Below are 19,894 nucleotides of genomic sequence, written 5' to 3' on the forward strand. Positions count from 1 at the left end.
TCCCAACCCCAACCCCAACCCCAACCCCAACCCCAACCCCAACCCCAACCCCAACCCCAACCCCAACCCCAACCCCAACCCCAGAGATAAGCTCGCATTTGTATTCAATGCAGCGATATAATTGATAGCAGCGGCATAAATTCATACTATATTGATGCTTTGGACTATATAATGACTATGATATCAGCTTCGAAATTGCTCAACAGTGCTCCAAAATTGTGTTGTCGCTGTGCCTGAGAATGGTTTCTTTGCGTAGGATGAGCTATAAAATAAAGTACCGCTTTTATCTTTGAGTGTTAGGTTTTATTTATGCATTTTCTTTTACACATCTTTCGTTTTCATCTTTTACGCATCTTTGGTACTTTCTGGATTAGCATTTGGGGGTTTGACGATGGTTTGTATTTTCTTGATCACTTTCATGTTGATCTTTTCGTAGCCTGCAATTTCCGTAGATATTTTGCAATTGCTCTATTCGAGATTGTGGAGATGCTTGCGGCAAAGGCTTAAATCTTCCTTCAGCTGGTCGTTGATACCACAGATTTCGAGATTGCCGTTCAGATAGTTCAGGTTTTACTCACTGATGCTGGCCTGTAGGCTGGCGAGCTTCTGGCTTTCTCTGGTATTTTTGTTTATTGACTCGGATATCCTTTTATTCTTGAGCTCCTCCTGCAGTAATATTTTTTTATTTTCCTCGCACTTTTTCAAGATTCTTCCTATTTCGCTCTGGACTGTGTTCCTCCTGAGTTTCATTTACTTAACTTGTTATTTAATCTGGTGGCACTCCGCGTTGGCTTCGCCGTTGCGGCTAATGATATCTTCAATTATTGACTCGATTTCGATGTTTTTCCTTTTGATGTTGTTGTTCAGCTCGCCCTATATCTTGGCCTCCTCGATAATTAAGCCCCTAATGTAGTTTTCAGTCTCGATCGCTTGATGCCGAATTTTATCGATCACTCCTTTGGTCTTTCTCTGCTTCTCCTCCTTTAGATTGTTCTACTTTTCAGCCTACCTGATCGAGCCGATGATCTCCTTATACCATCGCTTCAGCTCCTGTTCCTGCTATTTCAGTGTTTCGCTTGTTTACAGAGCCATCTGCTCTTAGTCGTCTTTTTATTGGAGCTGGCGTATCTATTGATCTTTGTCATAGAGCAGCTGGGCTGAATAGCCTTGCATATTTTTCATTTCAGCTTCTAGGACTCTGAGTGTGCTTTTTAAAGCATGCTGGTCTTTATTCTGGGTTTCAGCGTGGCATCTGTTGCTTTGCTCTAACGCAGCCTAAGAATAACGAGTGAACTACTAAGTGATGGGCTAAATTATCGCATTTCTCCTGGATGGAGCTCTTCTTATCTCTGAGATGCTCATAATCAGTCCTGAGCCCATTGTAGGCAATGAGCTCGCCCTCGAGGAGGTTGATGATCATCTATTTCTGGCCTAGTGCCAGGGAAATCCCATCCCCTTTGGTTAGTTTGGCATGGCAGACCTTTTCACAAGAATGGTTCTTTTTCTGCATCAAATAATGTTCTATTTAATTTAAATGCCAATTCACCGGATATTAATTAGTATTATAAACAGTCTGTATATAATGGGCTTTCGTATCTAAAGGAGTGTGGGTTCAAATGGATTATACTGATTAATAAAAGCATGACAAAACTTGAAACCCTAAAAACAAGGCTACTCAACCAAATCCAACTGATTAAGTTCCACCTCAAGGGCAACACCGACACGGAGATATATAATGACCTACTGATTATGATGAAGCTGGTCCCCTGCCTGCCAGAGCCAACCTTGGTGGAAAGCCTACAGTTCCTGAAAAAATACAGTGATTCTATAGATAAAACGCCCACTCCCACTTCCCTTCATCCTTTGTTCGAAATTTTGAGCAGGGCAGGAGGAGAAGTTCGGGACAATAACTTATTTAAAGATTTTATCGACATTCATAACAACCATACCGACACCTGATTGACATCCATGAATATTGAAACTATATCATAGCAGCTTATATATTCAATTGGATGTCGATCCACATATCTGTTTGAGTCTGTCTGACCGATATGGGCTCATGCTGTATGCACTCCATCATCATCTACTTCTTCTGCCGAATTACTTATTTCTCATTTCTCATTTGCTAGTTACAATGCATGCGACGCAATGAGACTGTTTGGTCATTTAATATTTAACACGATACAATGCTTATTACAGATGGAAATGCTATTGCGACAAAGCACAATTTTGTGTATTTAATTTCATATAAAACATTTGATATTTCCTACTTTCGTTTGATCGCCATACAACCTCTTAAACTGTTTTTTTCAAAAATTACTCTCCAATAAGGAGCCTAGGTGAATATTATAATGCAATAATCAGCGTGCAATATGAGTATTTCATGTGAATATTTGATACGGGTATTTTCATGTGAATATTTTAGCCTAAACAAGATAAATTATCACGTTTATATCTGATCTGAATGGCGACGCTATCAATGTGCACCACGCACTCAGAACATCGTCATCATCTGTTCTTCATACTTAGCTTGAATTGATGCCATTTTGTCTGAGTTTTTTTACATTTTCTTCATGATGCCTCGGGTGCACTTTTTACTGCGGGTCTATTTCCTGACGAGGAGTTCCAGTTAATTCCGCATGCGCCTGCAAGCTTTCTCAAGGGATGTGCCGTGCTCATTCCATTTCTAGCACTGGCTCTTCTTATTCTCCAAGAGTCGCTTGTACTTGTCGAGGAGTTCCTCCCCGTTGCTGGATTTCATGTAATTGATCTGCTGATACTACCTTTGCTTGTTGATTTCCTCGAGCTCGCGGAGAAGCAAATCTTTGTTGAAGAATATATTATTTTCCTTGAGGAATCTAATGGAAGTTTTGCGGTCCCAAAGCTCATTTACTGAGAGGGATCCCTTCAATTCTTCCCGACCGATCTGCCTTATTGAAATGATGTACGTGGAATATTTCTGGGAAGATGGCCCTGCAGTTGTCTTTTTCCTCATAGCTAAGCCCGTACTTAAAGAAAGCGATCGGTTTGTCGAGTACATTGTTGGAGAGCTTTCCGTAGAGGCTTTTATTGAAGTTGCGATGGCAGGGCTTCATGCTCTCGGTGTTCACGAATTTATTCTGCAAGCCATGCAGCCCTTCACATGACAGCGGCTTGATATCTTAGAGGTGAAACGAATTGTTTGAAAGCTTACAGATGAGCGTGGATTCAGGGCTCTTGCTTTTGTCAATAACAGATCGATAGGGCTTTTCATTCCTCGACATTTTGCAGAAGAGCGATTTTTGTCTCAGTTTCATCAGTTTCGATAAATAGAATACTCCTTACGATTGCATCGATAAGATTGAATAACTAATGAATTTGTATTCCCATTAAAGCCAGGCATAATTAAAATGACCCATTCAACTGTCTCGCCGCGTAAATAAACACATGCTTGGTTCATAGACAAAATGCTGCCCATTTCAACATAAATTTAATGACAGCTTACCAATTTATGCAGTGAACCACAATTTAAATATATTTAACAATCAACAACAATAAACTTGTTAAATGAACAAATTAGGGTTGAATTGCCTATTAACTGCAACATATCGGTGTAATTGAAATCATAAGAATGTGCTTCACTTCTATATTCACTTTGCATGATTAGCAGAGTGAAGGATAATGGTGAAGAGTAATTTGCACTCATGTTAGATAAGATCACTCCAATTCATGGACTGACTGTTCAATGAGTGTTTGTTGATCCATTTGTCAATTGTGTTGGGGTCGATATTTTGACATGGATCTAACTCGATTGTACTCAATGCAATACAATAGGATACTATTATAAACATCAGCAGCGTCATCAACATAGTAAATATGTATGTTTTGCACATGAATATACAGACTATATGAGTAAAGTTATTATAAATAGTTACTATAACAGATTCCTATTTGAATGAAGCCGAAAGGAGTCAAGAAACCCCTGAAACCAAAAAACGACGCCAAGGCTAATATGAAAAAACTAGGCACATTTAACTCCTCCGAATTTTCATTGCTCGAGGATGGTCATCAAGCCTCAATGATCGACTTGAGCATTTTCAAAAATTAAAACATCGCCAAGAGGAAAAAAAATAATCATTCAGCGCTCTCTCAATATACCTCATCCAAGATTGCTGTCAAGGCCGCTCCTCATAAGACCAAGAAGCGGGCCAAATCCAAAGCCAACCTAAAAACCACGCAAATCGAAGAATCCTATGAGAAGCTCATTTATAAAAAAAGCAACACCAGCAGTGAAATCGTATTTTCTATTGATTAAACCATGCGGGAAAGCATCCATAATCCGAACGCAGGCCTGAGCATGCCAACCAATTTGAATGAAACATATAAGTCGTTGAAAGATTCAAATTTAGTGCTGCGAGTAAATATCCGAAGGGAGTACGCAAAGAAGATGGAGGCTGCGACCAAAATTCAAAAGATATTCAGAGGCTACATGACTCGCAAGATACTTATGAAATACATCTCGGAGGAGGAGTAAAAGATATCATACTTGTCCAGGTAGTTCACATATCCGAATATCAACAGCCTCCACAAAAAAGATCCTCACCTCTATGGAGAGTCGAGTCTGTCTCGATCGTAGGAGTGCAGGGTTGAGGAAGATGATCCACGAGAGTTTCGCATAAAGCAAGAGAGCAACTCTTAAAAACTCAACATTCAATCTGATCGGACTTTCAAAGACGACCATAGCCAAGGCCAAAACTCCGGCCTTTTCCTCCCTTAAAACAGCAGCATGAAATTCAGTTACTGGCACAATGTGAGGCCTCGCCTCTAATACGACTAGAATCAAACAAATTCAAAGCATGAACTGTCACAGTGCCAACCAGAACCATCACAGTGCCAACCGGAACAATCGCAACATGAACTACCCTCACCTTAATAGTCCTAATAAGAATCAGAATCGTCAGATAATGACATCGTCTACCGGCATCAGCAGCCGATTTACTCTCAGGATGAAATCAGTAATTTCCTGCAATCAAGTTCATAGTAATAAGAAGAGCAGAATGATGATTATAATCCCGACATTATATTCGAAACCAATGAATAATATTTATAAAGCCGAAAGAGTTCCATGCAAAATAAAAGTGAGTTTGCTAATAAGCTGTCAAATTAACATGCCTAGATTAGTATGGATCTCAGACTAATCAATGCTCAATACTGCGATAACCCAGCAAGGAAGGAGAAGGAAGTCAAGCCAATTACAAGTTTAAACGTTCATGCTAATCAGCAAAGTAAAAATATGAATTAAAGCAATTAAAGCAATTAAAGGAATTAAAAAAATTAAAGGAATTAAAGGAATGAAAAGAATGAAAATGATAAGATTGAAGCCTTGGGAGTTAAGAGCACACAAATAACATAAGAAAACGAATAATTGCCGGCCCACTTTTAAAAGCAAATATCAGTTAATTTAGCTAACGAGCATTGCAGCGTCAAAATTGTCGAGCAATCCTAAAAATAAATTTAAATTCAACATCTGCTGCCGGAATTATCAGAAGAAGAATAATTCGAAGAAAAAGAATCTGCCCATCAAGTTCCTGAGGCATACTTGACTATTCACGCAGAATAACAGAGCTCACTAAAACGTCATATCGATAACTGGTGCGATAAACATTCGGAAGAATAATCAGAGTAAAATGATCATAATGGCTCACATCTGCACCCACACTCACACTCACAATCACAGTCGCCATCGCAATACTCCTCTGACAAATTCTCAAGGACAAACAAAAGTCATATCGCCTCGATGAAAAAATAGTAAGTACTCAAGCTCAAGGAAGAGTAATGTGAAAAATGGGAGGAAGTCATCAGAATGATAAACAGCCAAATAAAGAAGAACGAACATAATAACTAATCAATGCTTGGCTTCATGAAGACTATTGTCGAGCTTTCGCAGAAAAACAAGGAGCTGCTTGCTACAACTCGGTCAATCAATCTGTAGAACGAAGAAATGGAGACGACTCCCACTTCCAACATCAAAACAACGCCTACTTCTCAGTTCAATGCCATGCCCTTACATCTTTCGCAATACTAAGTGCAAAGGGAGATACGTGAAGCCAAAAGAGACTTGAAAGACCTTCGCGATAATGATCATACGAAAAATAGCCAACACAATCGACAGGATAAAACATTTAAGAAAAAGCCATTAAAAATCGATATCGCTGATTCTGCCTTCACTGCGCAATAAAAGTAGTCACTATTCAAATAGTTCCCCTCTTTCAATACCCCAAAATAGGAACAATAGGAGTTTGAAGAATACGAATAATAGTAGTAATGTTTCAACGTAAACAAATACAGTAGGAACATAAATATCAAGCGAGTCAACTAGCAAGTCTCCTCTCTGCAGTTTTATAGAAGCCAAAATGCCTAAATTGGGAATATTAGCACGAATGCGAAGGGAAACGCTATTATGAATAAGGGGGTCAATGTAAAAATGAGTAAAACTATGAACATAAGCGGCAACAATGCAAACAACATCAAACAGTTTTTAAGCACAAACAACAACAATTAGGCAATAGAATAAATACTCAAGCTGAGAGAGTAAGTCCTTCAGAAGAAGTAAAGCGAAGAGCTCATGAAATTGAATGCGCAGCTTAACAACAATTAGCTCACCCAGGAAATGTTCATTAATAAGCTCGGATACCTGTCGAAGAAGTTCACGAGGGAAAAGGAGTATATCGATAAGGCGAAGATGGATATTGTGAAAGGGTACTAAGCTGCCAATACACTCGTGAAGCAGTATTTTTATGATGCCCGAAAAATGGGATTTAAGGTCAGTATGTCTCGGTCCCAGTAGAATCTGAAGTACAAGGGCCATACTTATTATATTGATCGCCAAATTGCAGTCGATGAAATATGTTCGCCGAGGAATACACCCAAAAATACCCCAAAAAGCACAGAAGCTAAAAAGCTGAAGATTCTTTTCAGAGAGGATGAAATCGAATCTGCAAATCCCAGTGCCATTGAAGCAAATCGGGACTGTAAATAAGAAATGCACAATTTGAAAAAGGAGTCAAAGTTCTTCAGTAGCGAAGAGTCAAACAAACACATGAGCAATAATAAGAGCGAAGATAACAGCGAGGTGTAGTTTTCGGAGTTAGAGTTGTAAAGATTTAAGAAGGCAGCCAACTATGATTTAGATTTGAATTCGTTGAATGCCAACATGGCAATATCCTAAGATTTTGTGAAGCAGCAGCAATCAAATAATGAACACAGAGATAGTTACAGTTCGCTGATGTCTTCCCCTGAGCTCCGGAACAGCAGTCAACCAACAAGAGAACTGTATTTGCTGGATGAATACGAAACCGAAATGAAAAGGGAGAATAGCACGACTGAACAGATCGTTAGCATGGAGATTGAAGCCTTGAGTTGGTAATTTGCAGCTGAAATACTCGTCAGGCCACATATTGCGGACAAATTTATCGACAGAGGTCAGTTGGCACTTCCCGAGCTGATTATGCATGAATAGAGGGAAGAGTTCATCGCAATCATCTAGGAGAACCTACCCGATCTCTCGACTCTCCTGAGGAAACTCAATCAAAAGATCACCCCAATGCCCTCCGAAATACTTAAATGCATGAGACTCGACTTTTCGGACGACGACAATGCCCATGAGGATGAACTCTCGGACAACTACGAGGAAATTAGCAAGTATGAGTTCGTGCTCAGCCAAGAAATCTGCGCGAAGAGTGTCATGCTTTTCAAAGACAAAATCGACAACCAATATGAAACAAGAGACAGACAGTCTTAAAGCAATACCTAAAGGTTGCCTAAAATCGAATAAGTTAAAAAGTATTGCGAATTTCCGTAGAAGCTCTAAAAATTTGTGAGCCAACGATAAAAATTCCTCAGCAATCGAAAACAACATACGAAAGACTTGCGCTGGTAGGTCATGAACATAGAAATACACTGCTTATTCGACAGCTGGAACTAGTAGATCATACAAATTTGCTCACAAAGGTCAGGGTTCAGTGGCATAGGACTGAACTAACTCACAATTTCACTCATGGATCACAACAAGCCTGTGCAAGTTGACAATGCGATGGCAGTCATCAGCAAAGCCAAAGAAAAATTGGTTTCGATACTGGTTGACGATACTGAGCTCAACGCAAAGATTCTGAGAGAGAATTTTTATTAGATGGCGGAGAATGATTCAGCTTGGATTTTCTATAGCGATGAAGCCTTAAGTTACGCTTTGGAGCTGGTGTACTTAGTCGAGGAAGAACTGTACTCTGAAATAGCAAAAGATTTAAGGCCCAACCCCAACCCCAACCCCAACCCCAACCCCAACCCCAACCCCAACCCCTTACTTCATCTGCCTCAATTCTGTCAATCGATGATCACGATTAATTGTCATATCGATAATATATATATTTGAATGACTAATATCGACGCTTGGCTTGAGTCCTCATGGGATTGCAAACCAATCACTGAATCATCGATCCGATCCTTATGCAATCTGGTCAAGTAGGTCCTAATCGACGAGTCGAACATCGTCACTGTCGATGCCCCTGTTAAAATAGCCGGAGATGTGCATGGCCAATTCTTTGACGTCAAAGAAATGTTCAAGCAAGGCGGTGGCGTCCCAGAGAACAAGTTCATCATGATTGGCGATTTTGTTGACCGGGGCTACAACTCGGTCGAGACCATCACTCTGCTCTTCTGCCTGAAAGTGAAATACCCGGATCGCATTTTCCTACTGAGAGGCAACCACGAGTGCCGGAATATCACGATGATGTATGGCTTCCTTGACGAAATCAATAAGAAGTACGGCAACTCAAATTGCTGGAAGTATTTCTATGAAGCCTTCGATTTTCTACCCCTGGGGGCTGTCGTCAATGGGCGGGTGCTCTGCGTGCATGGAGGAATGTCCCCTGACTTGCCCACCATCGATCAAATGAGGCTGCTCGACAGAAAGCAGTAAATACCCCATGAAGGACCACTGGCAGATCTCATGTGGTCCGATCCAGAAAACATCGAATCATGGAAAAGGAACACGAGAGGCGCAGGCTGGATCTTTGGGCATAAGGTTGTAGAACACTTCAACAGGCTCAATGGAATCGAACTTATCGTGCGCGCCCACCAGCTAGTGCAAGAAGGATACTTTTATTGGTTTGATAAGATGTTAGTCACAGTATGGTCAGCTCCGAACTACTGCTACCGAATGGGAAACAAAGCCAGTTTGCTCTCCCTGAACGAGAATTGTGAAAAAGATTTCATAATATTTGAAACTGTGCCGGAGAGTTCGAACAGCAAGCATTACAGAGTGCAAATGCCATATTTTTTATGATCAAACATATTCTTAATTTAAATACTGCATTATTGTTATAACATTCAATTCACACCATCCTCATAAACACTGACACCTCCCATGAATGATCCAATATAATGCGATTCTGACAATTCAGAAGAGGAGGGCTTCTACTCCAACAAAATATAAATAAAAGAATAGAATCTTCACCAGAGTCTCTCATCCATAAAATTATGCAAAAACGCCAAATTGCCAAATTTGTTTGAAACCAACTACTTACCATGGGCAGGAGAACTGAAGTAATTCTAAATTTAAGCTCAGAAAACAACCGCAATGTACTTATTAAATCAACTAAAACATACCGAATTAGCGTATCTAATAGCCGAGCAAAATCAAAAGGAAGAATAAACAATTAATTAAATAGCATCCGTACTCTCTTTACGCAACTAATCCAAATTATACTCTCGTGTACTCGCGCAAGCAAGAGGCTCCTATCGCCAATAACACATGTTTCATTTGTAAAGAATTCACGTAATTATATAGCGAATCAAATAGTCTTAGAGCATGTAGGCAATTAGACTCTCAAATTGGTTTGCATCCCGGCGAACTCTGATTATTACGACGAAAGAGTGCCGGCTCTAAAAAAAAACTAACGCGGAAGTTCGACAAAGCCTAATGTCTTGAAGCTAGATTCTCGATTTGAGTGCGGAAATTTACATTGTGCTTATAAAAATAGAAATGAGGAGGAATACATTTTGTTCGTATCGAATGACACAAACTCCTTAGGCTATAATTAATGGTTTTATTTTTCGATCGAAGAGATGAAAACCGATGTAAAATACGTTTTCAAAATTGTGAACTTGGTACTATTGGTTTTATCCGTAGAAAAAAAAACACTCGTTTTTCAAGTATGGAGCGAGGCCGGTGCTATTTTCGATGAAATAGCAACAGAAGTCTGGCGAAGGATGGGCGAAGAGTGGAAATAATATTACTTATTAATAGTCTCCAATCTGCATACCTGAGAGCCTGTAAACTAAGTATTATATGCTTTCCTTCGAGCTGGTCTTTCAGGAATAAAATGATTACGCTCTGATCGCGATGACTTTACCTTACCCCTACTCGAAACTGTCGAGCTTACTGAAATAAATAGCAGAAACACCTTCATTACACAGCAATCTTCAAATAAAAATAAACTCTGTCGCCAAGACTGTCTGCCAGAACAATGTGCCTGAAGTTACCGTCACGAGCAAAGATAGCTCGTAAAGTCGTTCTAAAAAAGTAATTGTTTTCATGGCCAGGCAGCATCCTGGAGAAGTGTGGTCTTCCTTTATGATGGAGAGTATTCTCAGAGAACTGGTCAACTTGCCCTTTCCTGGCAATCTAAACAAAAAATAGAACTCGCACATCAAGTGGCTCCTAGATAACTACATTATCAAGATATACCCGATGGTCAATGTCGATGGTGTAATTTACGGTAACTTCCGCTGTGATATTACGGGATCAGACCTAAACAGAAAATGGAAGGAAACTCCTAGACTTTTGTACCCCCAAATATACGAAATCAAAAAACGGATCACAAAGTATCAGAAAAAGTATGGTATTGCCTGCTGCTTCGATCTGCACGGCCATAGCAAAAATTATAATGTTTTTGGCTACTCTTGCCGCACAAACCTCTACACATGCCGAATATTGCCCAAGATGATTTCAGATCTGAATCCTCATTTCTATTTCCCCTCCTGCATATTCGGAATATCGAAGTATAAGGAATCCACTGCGAGAGCCACCATTTTTCGTACAATTCGTAACGAAAATGTGCTCACAGTAGAATCTTCGTTTTTTGGATCAAAACTTAATGGCGTCATTTAGTAGTTTAACCCAGTTGATATCTATAAAATGGGCGAAGATATCGTCAAAACCTTAAGGCCTTTTCTCGATCGGAACATCACGGCCTACGCAGAGACAATGAGATAAATATAAAAGAATATCGATAAGTACTGTGAGTACGACGAAGTCAACCTGAACGACTCGGGATCATAATCTGACCCAGAATGCGACTAAATAGAGCTATAAATTAAAATAAGCCAGCTGTTTGATGCAAGGTATGTCAATTCGGCCAACCTATAAATTGACATCGATGACTCTATTTCCGGAGCCATGGTGCGATGCGAGTCAGAACACAAATAGGAAAGTGTTATTATGGCTGAACAGAAGAAGGCTGCAAAGAAGACGAAAAACTATTCGATAATTTCACACAAAATGAAAATCCATCAAGTTCCAGTTTCAAATGCCTTCAAGACAGTCGAGTAAAAAAAGTATCCAAATAAAAAAAATGTCAGTAAACTGTCTCATAATGTGCAGCCTAAAAAATAAATGCATACAATCTCACAAACTTTCTTCGAAGACGACAAAAAGTCTTGTCATGAATCCATTCCTAAACTAGCAGAAGCCAAAAATTATAGGACTATCCCAATTAAGAGATTCCTCCAGCCTCCATCTCGGATTAATGTGGAGAAAATAAAATAATAGTAATCGCGTGGGCTTTAAACCTCAATAAACAAGCGATAAAGATTTAAAAGAGTGGGCCCAATTCCCAGTATTGAAACTGAGGTTGAGTCTCCTGAGCCTCGAAGGTAATTTAGGAATAAGATGTCATTTATGAGAAGTGAGCGTTGCAGCAATGCGTTTTTGATGTCAAATAAGCTGAATGGGGCGATATTCGACGAATAAATTTATAACGAAGATCAGAGTCATTTGCTCAATATCCTCTTTAATAACAAGCGCAAAATTGAGCAGGAGAAGCATAAATTTGCGTCAAGAGAGCTGAGTAAAAGCAAGCATAAATGGGTCAGTGCGGAAAAATCCGAGAGGATGAGAATGTTTAATCGATCTGGAAATGAACTGGCTATTTTTATCTAGAGTCCTCGCAAGCAGAGTTTTTTATGAATTTACTCTTCACTTATAATTATTTATTTTCTCTATTACTATTCCCATTTATATTCTCCATTCTTCACTCTTTATCATATTCACCCATATTCACCATATTCCTATTTATCAAATAAAGAGTTTGCATCACTCTGATAGGGATTTTAAGATTAGCATAATATTTGCAGCATGCTGAACTTAGTAACTTGGAACGTAATGGTTGACATCGGCTTTTGGACTCGTCTGACGAAGAAGAAGATATAGTAATACAAGCTGGATGCCACTGATAAGCCGCTCATCGCAAAGTATCAGCTTTCGAACAAGCCCGACAAGCTTTCACTTTTGTCAATAGACGCATACAGTTTTGGTGACACCACTGACGAGTAACGCTCAGGGCCAATGGAATACAAGATATCAGGCTCATTCGTCAACACTAATACCATCGAGTAGTTTAAAAGCTTCGACATGGAGGCTGAGGAGAGTACTTTTGAAATTATATCGCAGCCAAACTAGTCACATCGCAAAAGAACAAACTGCTAGAAATGATGAAGAGTGATGCAGAAAGCGCGTTCGTTACCGAAATCAAGTTGATAATTTTCGGGGATTTCAAAAAACATACATTCAAGTACCAGTTTCTATCCACGGCCATTCCTCTGGACAATTATAAGATAGTCAGCACTGCGCCTGCCTGTGAGAAGTATAAAGACAAGCTGTAGGAGCTGAACTCTTACGTCAAGAAGTACACGATTTAACTGAAGAAGCCTCTACCTCAATTGGTTGTCCTGAAAGACTGGAAGCCAAGCTCCATCCAATAGTTCATCGCGAACCCACAAGAGGCAGCCATTTATCTCTTTTGCATCACTGACTCCTCCAATTTTCAGCAACACACCGGCTATCATACATCCACCATCCTCTCCTTGTTCGCACTCATGAGAGAACAAAAGATAGTTAAAGATGAATTCCTAGCCAACATTAATGTGCTGCTCATGAAGGAATTTCTAGTATATAATTTAGAGAGAAACTACGCATTCCAGAACAGCTAGGCCTTAACTATTGATCTGTCGGGAGTTAATATCGCCAGCATGGACCAAAAGATATCCCATAAAAAGAAGGTCATGGACTTGGATTTGAAATCGTTCATGGATGATAAAATGCTGGCGAGGGAGGCCGTCGACTTGAACATCAAACTCATGAAATGGAGGCTAATGCCGACTTTGGACATATAGAAAATTCAAACCAAAAAGTGTTTGCTCTTCGGAGCTGGCACTCTCGGCTGCCAACTGTCTCGAAACTTAATAGCGTGGGGAATCAAAAACATAACATTTATCGACTATTCGAAAGTTAGCTATTCTAACCCTGTCCGCCAGACCTTGTACGAGTTCGAGGACACGAAAGGAGGAGGAAAACCGAAAGCTGAAACTGCTGCTTAAAAGCTAATTAAGATATATCCCGAAATTAACGCGAAAGGGTATTCTTTAAGCATTCCCATGCCTGGTCACTATGTCACAAAATAATAGCACATCAAATAAACATTTGATACTATCGATTTCCTTGAGAAGCTGGTGCAAGAACATGATGTGTTGTTTTTGCTATTGGATTCGAGAGAAGCGAGGTGGCTGCCCACAGTGTTAGCTAACAAGTATGACAAAGCATGCATCACTGTTGGATTGGGCTTCGATAGTTTCGTCATTGTACGGCACGGGGTCTCGCCGATCGTGTTCAAATAATGTAAGAATTGTTTAATTTAGAACTACACAAAGAAAGGATATGCTGTTATTTCTGCAACGATATCATCACTCCACAGAATACTATGAAAGACCGTACTCTTGACCAGCAATGCACTGTGACTCGGCCTGGCTTGTCATTTCTGGCCTCCGCCTATGCCTCTGAACTATATATTTCGCTGATTCACCACCCGCTCTAGCATCATGTGTGGGCCAATGAGGAACCAGAAAAGTTGTAAACTACCGATCTAGGGCGTCTCCCCCATCACATCCGAGGAAACATGAGCGATTTTTAGACCCAAATATTCTATGGCCGCGCTTTTGACAAGTGCGTCGCGTGTTCTAATTACATTCTGCAGGAGTATTGCAACAACAGAGAAGATTTCATGCTGAAAGTGCTCAACGACCCAGCATTTATTCATGAGGTGGTGCACTTGAAAGAAGAGTTAGCTGAGTTTGATGCAATGGATTGCCATATCATCGAGATTGTTGACGATGACGAGTTCTACCAAGCAATGACACAGGCTGCGTAAAAATCCTAACAGTAGTAGTCTAAATGATGTATGATACATGGTAATTAAATTGGTATCAACCATTGTAATTTATCCCATTGTAAAGACCCAAGTTTACTTTATTTTTTATCTTTTCGGATTGTAAAAATGCTATATTTCATTCTCCTGCTCCTGGGTTTACATATGATATTCGTACATACAATAAAGTTTAAATTAAATTAAGATGTGAACTTAAATAATCAGTTGATTTATGTGATTCTCGAGCTTACAATTTTGTTACCATCGGTTTCAACGGAAAGCACCCTTGTTGTGTCATTGACACTGAGGCCGTAGTTTATGCCGTGGTTCTTGATAAAGGCAGCAGGATTCGTATTTTCGCTGGTTGGGTAGCAGTACACTCCGAAATTAACGGCAACGGCTCCCTTGACCTATTGCTTGTCTGAGAAAACAATCACGTAGGCTTTTGGCCTCAGTGATGAAATTCTGGAGATGAGCTTGGTGTTGTCAGTTTGTATGAAAAGGAAATCACAACCCAATTAAAATGTCAATGAAACCAATCCGATAGTTTCTCGGTCTGCGATTAAATTTTTCCTGTACTCAAAGATTTTCTTGTAGTCACAGGAAGCCTCGACTTATTGAGCAATCTAAATTATGGATGAAATACCTTAGTCAACATAATGGCGCATTATTCAGGGAAGAGCCCAACCGTGGTTTCCCCAGATGTCATATTTGCATCTGTCAAATCGTAGACTGAGTTTGTGATGTCTGAGACTTCGGCCCTTGTTGGTCTGGGCTTGGTTTCCATGGATTCGAGCATTTGAGTTGCGGTGATTACGACTTTCCCTGCGTTAATGGTCCTCTCAGTGATATACTTTTGCAGGATCACAACCTTTTCGATGGGGACTTACATTCCTAAATCTCCTCGGGCCACCATGATCCCATCAGATCCTTCAATAATCTCATCCAAATTATGAATACCCTAGTGATTTTCGATTTTACTAATCAACTGAATATGCTTGCCATGCACTGGGTCCTTCGAAATGAGGAGTTGCCGCAGCCCGTCTAGATCGCTCTTTTGCCTGGCAAACGAAACAGCAATATAGTCGACTTTGTATTTGAGACCGAAATCAATGATATCGATTTCATCTTGCTTGGTGATGGTGGGCAGGTTGACCGTGCAGCCAGGCAAGCACATATTCTTTTTGCTTCCAATCTTGCCATCGTTCAAAACTTCCACGGTGACTATTCCTTGGTCGATTTTGACCACTTTCGTTGATATTCCACCATCTGCGATTAGAATCTTCTTGCCAATTCCAGTCGATGTTGCGAGTGCCTGGTAAGAGCAAGCAATCCTCTTTGCAGTTCCAAGATGCGAATAGTCGGTCGCTGCGTTATAAGCATGGTTTACTGATCTAGAGGAGACTACCGCGTTTGAGTTCGATAGGCTTGCCATCGAGGTTGTTTCCTGTTCTGATTTATGGTCCTTTTGTGTCTAATAGGATGGATGTATGAGAGTGAGGCCTGAGTTTAAGAGCCTCCAAGACCCCAGCCATTTGCCTGAAATGCTACTAATGATCTCCATGACTAAAGTTCAAACGAGCAACACTGAGGCCCTGATCGATGAGCTTCCCTGCGTTCTAAGCAGATTCGGTGTTGGGTCTACATTAAAATGGTGGTACCCGATAGTACAGACAGTTTTCGTTCTCTTCCTAGGTTTGGGGAGTTCGCAGAGCAGTTTGTCTGCTGTCATTGTATGAACGAATTGAGGAGTCTTACTGAAAGCGGCCTTATTAATTTGGTTCATCATGGCAATGCTCTTAGTAAAAGTGGCAAACATACTTAAATACAAATAAATATATCAAGATATATCGAGGAGTTTCCGCGACTATAAGCACATGCTTCTATAGCATAAATCAAAAATGAAATGTATAATATGATGTTGGTTTATCTATTCATCGTATGGCCTTTGTCAGTTTCTTTGGGCTTCTGTTATCGATGGCTCGGGAATATACTTGCAGCTTCTTCTTTGAGTTTCCGGCTCGGATATTGCCTTCATGCTAGTAATCGAGATATTCATGCTTGAAACCACTTGATGCAGCATTCGCCGTTAGTCTGGGTTTGTATGATTCCGCAACAAACCGATTCAACTTTGCTTATTATGAGTAAGAAAGCCTCTACTATGTCCTCTGATTCGGATTATGATCATGATTCTGATTTTTGACTGTGAAGCAATTGCTAAAGTTGCTGCCAGCTTCTGCATTTTTTGATGCAATTTGAACTGATCCCTGGTTGATAATTGAATTGTGACGAAGTGGAAGTTTCAATTGAGGGCGTGTTGGTAGGCCAGTACTGCTTATGATCATCGACACTTATGGTCGCAGAGTAGATGGTTCAGGGCAGTGAGCATTTGTGGTAAATGAGATCTGAGAGGGAAAGAACCGTATAGTAGAGGGGCATGCATGAGGTGAGAGGTGTTCATAGGATGTGGATGATCTGTTTGAGGCCAGCCTGATGGGAGATAGATGGATATTAAAGCCATTTTCAGCAAAGTAGGAGGATCTCACCAATTTTACATTTTAGTTTTAATCTTTGTTTAAGTTTGAGTTTCGAGTTGGGCTACTGTTCTTAGCATTCCTTCCATTATTTCGGATATTGGGACTCATGTTATCGTTAGAGTACTTGAAAGAGACAGGCCTTGAAATTAAATGTGGCTGATGACTCTTTGGCCTTTTCCTCTCAGCATCTTTGCTTGGACTTACATATCTAATTCTAACTACCGTTGGGCTATTATTATTCACTGGAAACACTATATTCTAAAATATGCGACTGGAGAACATCGGCGAGGATGCATTTCTCGAGAGATAGCGAGGAGTTACCTCTGCTGTCGGACATTGTGTCGCTGTCACCGGCCTTTATTTCGAAAGTCCTTGGCAAGATACTTTTTTTTACTCCTTAGAGTGAATGCGAATGTTGTATGAATTGCGACCCCTTGGCAAACTATGAATATTCCTCGTATTCAGAACACTTCGTCGGCCTTCAACATGCTAGATTATTTGATCATCGTGCTTATTATGATACATATTGACGCTTTGCGTATAAGTTGGAATGTCAGCTCCCTCATCGATCTGCAGTTGTTCAATCTCACCGCCAAATTAATGCTAAATGACTATTTATTTCGCGGCTATGTTCTAGTTGCTTGATGTCATAAATTTCTTTTGAAATTCTTTGGAGCCATTGGGATTTGGCCTATCATCTAAGTCATTTCTCGTAATTGCATCATTGTTCTGGCTCGAAGGGTTATAGTTAGATGGCTTCTCTTCGGCGGCTATGTTTTCATTTTGATTGTGATTACTTGAAGGATTGAATGACAACCTGGTTTTGTTACGATTAAATGAGGAAATTCTTTATTTTTTGATGGACTGCGATTTTGACTATTGTTTAATCGGCAAGAGATGCTCGAAAGGGGCATGTCGTTAACTAAGAACTTTGATTTGGTCAGGCGACTTCTTGCCGATGCTTCCTTACTTATCTTATTATTAATTCGGTAAGCCTTTTCTCTCTTCGCCGAGTGTGAGTTTGCCGATGATGAGATCATTTGCCGTCTACTTGGTTTGTTACACCGACGGATCTTTGGAATTAGACTTGTTCAGCCCTTCTTGTCGATCGCGCTTATGGAGCTCCTGAGTTGACATAATTTTCCGACTGGCCTAAATGAACATCTTTTCGAAGGAGTTCCTTTGGAGTATTTTAATTTTGTAGGCCAGAATTGCGAATAGCTTCAATAAGAGATTGCAAAGATGATCCTATGACTCCTCAGATTAGTCCTCTTCATGATTTTAACAATGAATGTTTTTGTCGAATTCAGAGAACTGTTCAGTCCGACTGAATTTCTGCGAATTGCCATCGACTTCAGAGCTCTCAACTATTCGATTGGCTTGATCGGTTTTATTGTGCATTTCTGATTCAAACATTAGTAGATTCACCAAAGTTTTTGATTGATCGACCCTGTTCGAAGGGCTCAAGATATTACTCTTGTTGTTTTGGGTATGCTTTTGTCGCTATCGCTAATAGTACCGGCGGATGTCCTCGATAGCACTTGCAGTTAATGGCAAATTGGGTATTGAGGGGTTATGGCTGATCTGTCTATTGCGCCGCAATTGTTCATCCATGAATCAGAAGAAGTTATTACTACAATTAATCATATATAAGTGAAGAATTCGAAGTATAAATTATATATGGGAGCATCCACCTTTTATGGGAAATCTCTCAAAATTATTATTATATAATATAGGCAATGACATTGCAAGTATTTATCAATCAAATCTATCGAAAAATCCATCAATGGCAGAGAAGAGGCCATTTTTATTATCAATGCGATTGATAATTTTTATAGTTTTATTCGCCTGAAATTTTAAGCCTTGCAATTAGTTGGCGGACGAAAAATCGTGTCATTTAAATTATGCGTGATGTATTGAGCAAATGCAGTTTTAACTCAAATAAAGTTCTGAAAATTTTCAGGGAGTATTTGCTAAAATCAAAATGGGACTAATTAATTGTATTTAGAGTGTCGGGTAAATCAGAGTTGGGAATTATGAATTAGCCATAAATCCATGATGGCCATTGCTGCCATGTTGTCTACGACTGGGGGAGCTCGAGGAAGCACACATGGATCGTGCCTTCCCTTTGTTGACAAGACTACTGGATTGCCATCAAAATTGTGGGTCGACTGGGGCTTTGCGATGCTGGAGACGGGCTTAAAAGCCACTTTGTAAAAAAATGTTTATCCTGTGCTTATTCCCCCCAGTGTCCCACCGGAATTGTTCGTGTCAAGTTTCAGGTGAGCCGTGAACCTATCATTGTGTTCTGAGCCATACAAATTGCTGCAGTTGAAGCCCGACCCGTATTCAAATCCTTTAGTTGCAGGAAGCGATAGCATCGCATGCGCCAGAACTGCAGGCAGCTGACATATGATCAATTATTACTTTATCAAAACAAGGCTATCCGAGCCCAATCGGCAGATTATAGATCACTCCCTGTACTTATCCCCCCAATGAATCATGTTGTTTTTGAATTTCCTTGATCCTCAAATGCATTTTGACTGCTGTGAGGCTATGAGGGCAGCGCAAGTTTGCGATTTAATCACTGTCAGATGTTTTGAAGTCTTCATATCGTTTTTAACTCAGTAAATTCAATTCTGACGAGTACTGCTCGAACAATTCACTATTTTATTTTGCTATTAAAACACTGCCATCCCTAAGCTGCTGAATTTGGCCTAACTTTTCAATTTCTTAGTTCATTACTTTTCTCCTAACTTATTTAGGATATCCTTACTAAATTCGGCATTGACATTGGGGGGTATTTAGATTTGATGTATCTTTGAAACCCATGAAGCAAAAAAAATTCCCTGCGATGCTAAAAACTGCTTGGCAAGAGCTCCAGCGATGACCCTTCCTATG

The 19,894-nt window shown here is 40.0% G+C and overlaps 2 protein-coding genes across 2 annotated transcripts; one reads left to right on the forward strand and one right to left on the reverse strand.

The window, feature by feature from the left end:
- Window positions 1-8,417: 8,417 nt before the first annotated feature.
- Window positions 8,418-9,104, forward strand: LOC148298764 (uncharacterized). Its single transcript, XM_088276655.1, has one exon. It carries the CDS (start codon window positions 8,591-8,593, stop codon window positions 8,951-8,953), a length of 363 nt encoding a protein of 120 aa, XP_088132781.1. The 5' UTR covers window positions 8,418-8,590; the 3' UTR covers window positions 8,954-9,104.
- A 6,313-nt stretch (window positions 9,105-15,417) lies between these two features.
- On the reverse strand, window positions 15,418-17,330 carry LOC148298765 (pyruvate kinase-like). Its single transcript, XM_088276654.1, has 2 exons — window positions 17,315-17,330; window positions 15,418-15,824 (listed from the first exon to the last, which is right to left on the reverse strand). The coding sequence occupies exons 1-2, from the start codon at window positions 17,328-17,330 to the stop codon at window positions 15,418-15,420; spliced, it is 423 nt and encodes a 140-aa protein (XP_088132780.1).
- Between the last annotated feature and the right edge of the window lie 2,564 nt (window positions 17,331-19,894).

Source organism: Brachycentrus maculatus, unplaced genomic scaffold (assembly GCF_059751285.1).
Source record: "Brachycentrus maculatus isolate JH-2025_06_01 unplaced genomic scaffold, ASM5975128v1 h1tg001632l, whole genome shotgun sequence".
NCBI lineage: Eukaryota > Metazoa > Arthropoda > Insecta > Trichoptera > Brachycentridae > Brachycentrus > Brachycentrus maculatus.

What these genes read in the sequence shown, in the direction of transcription:
- LOC148298764 (XM_088276655.1), top strand. Translation starts at nt 8,591, where the DNA reads ATGTTCAAGCAAGGCGGTGGCGTCCCAGAGAACAAGTTCATCATGATT.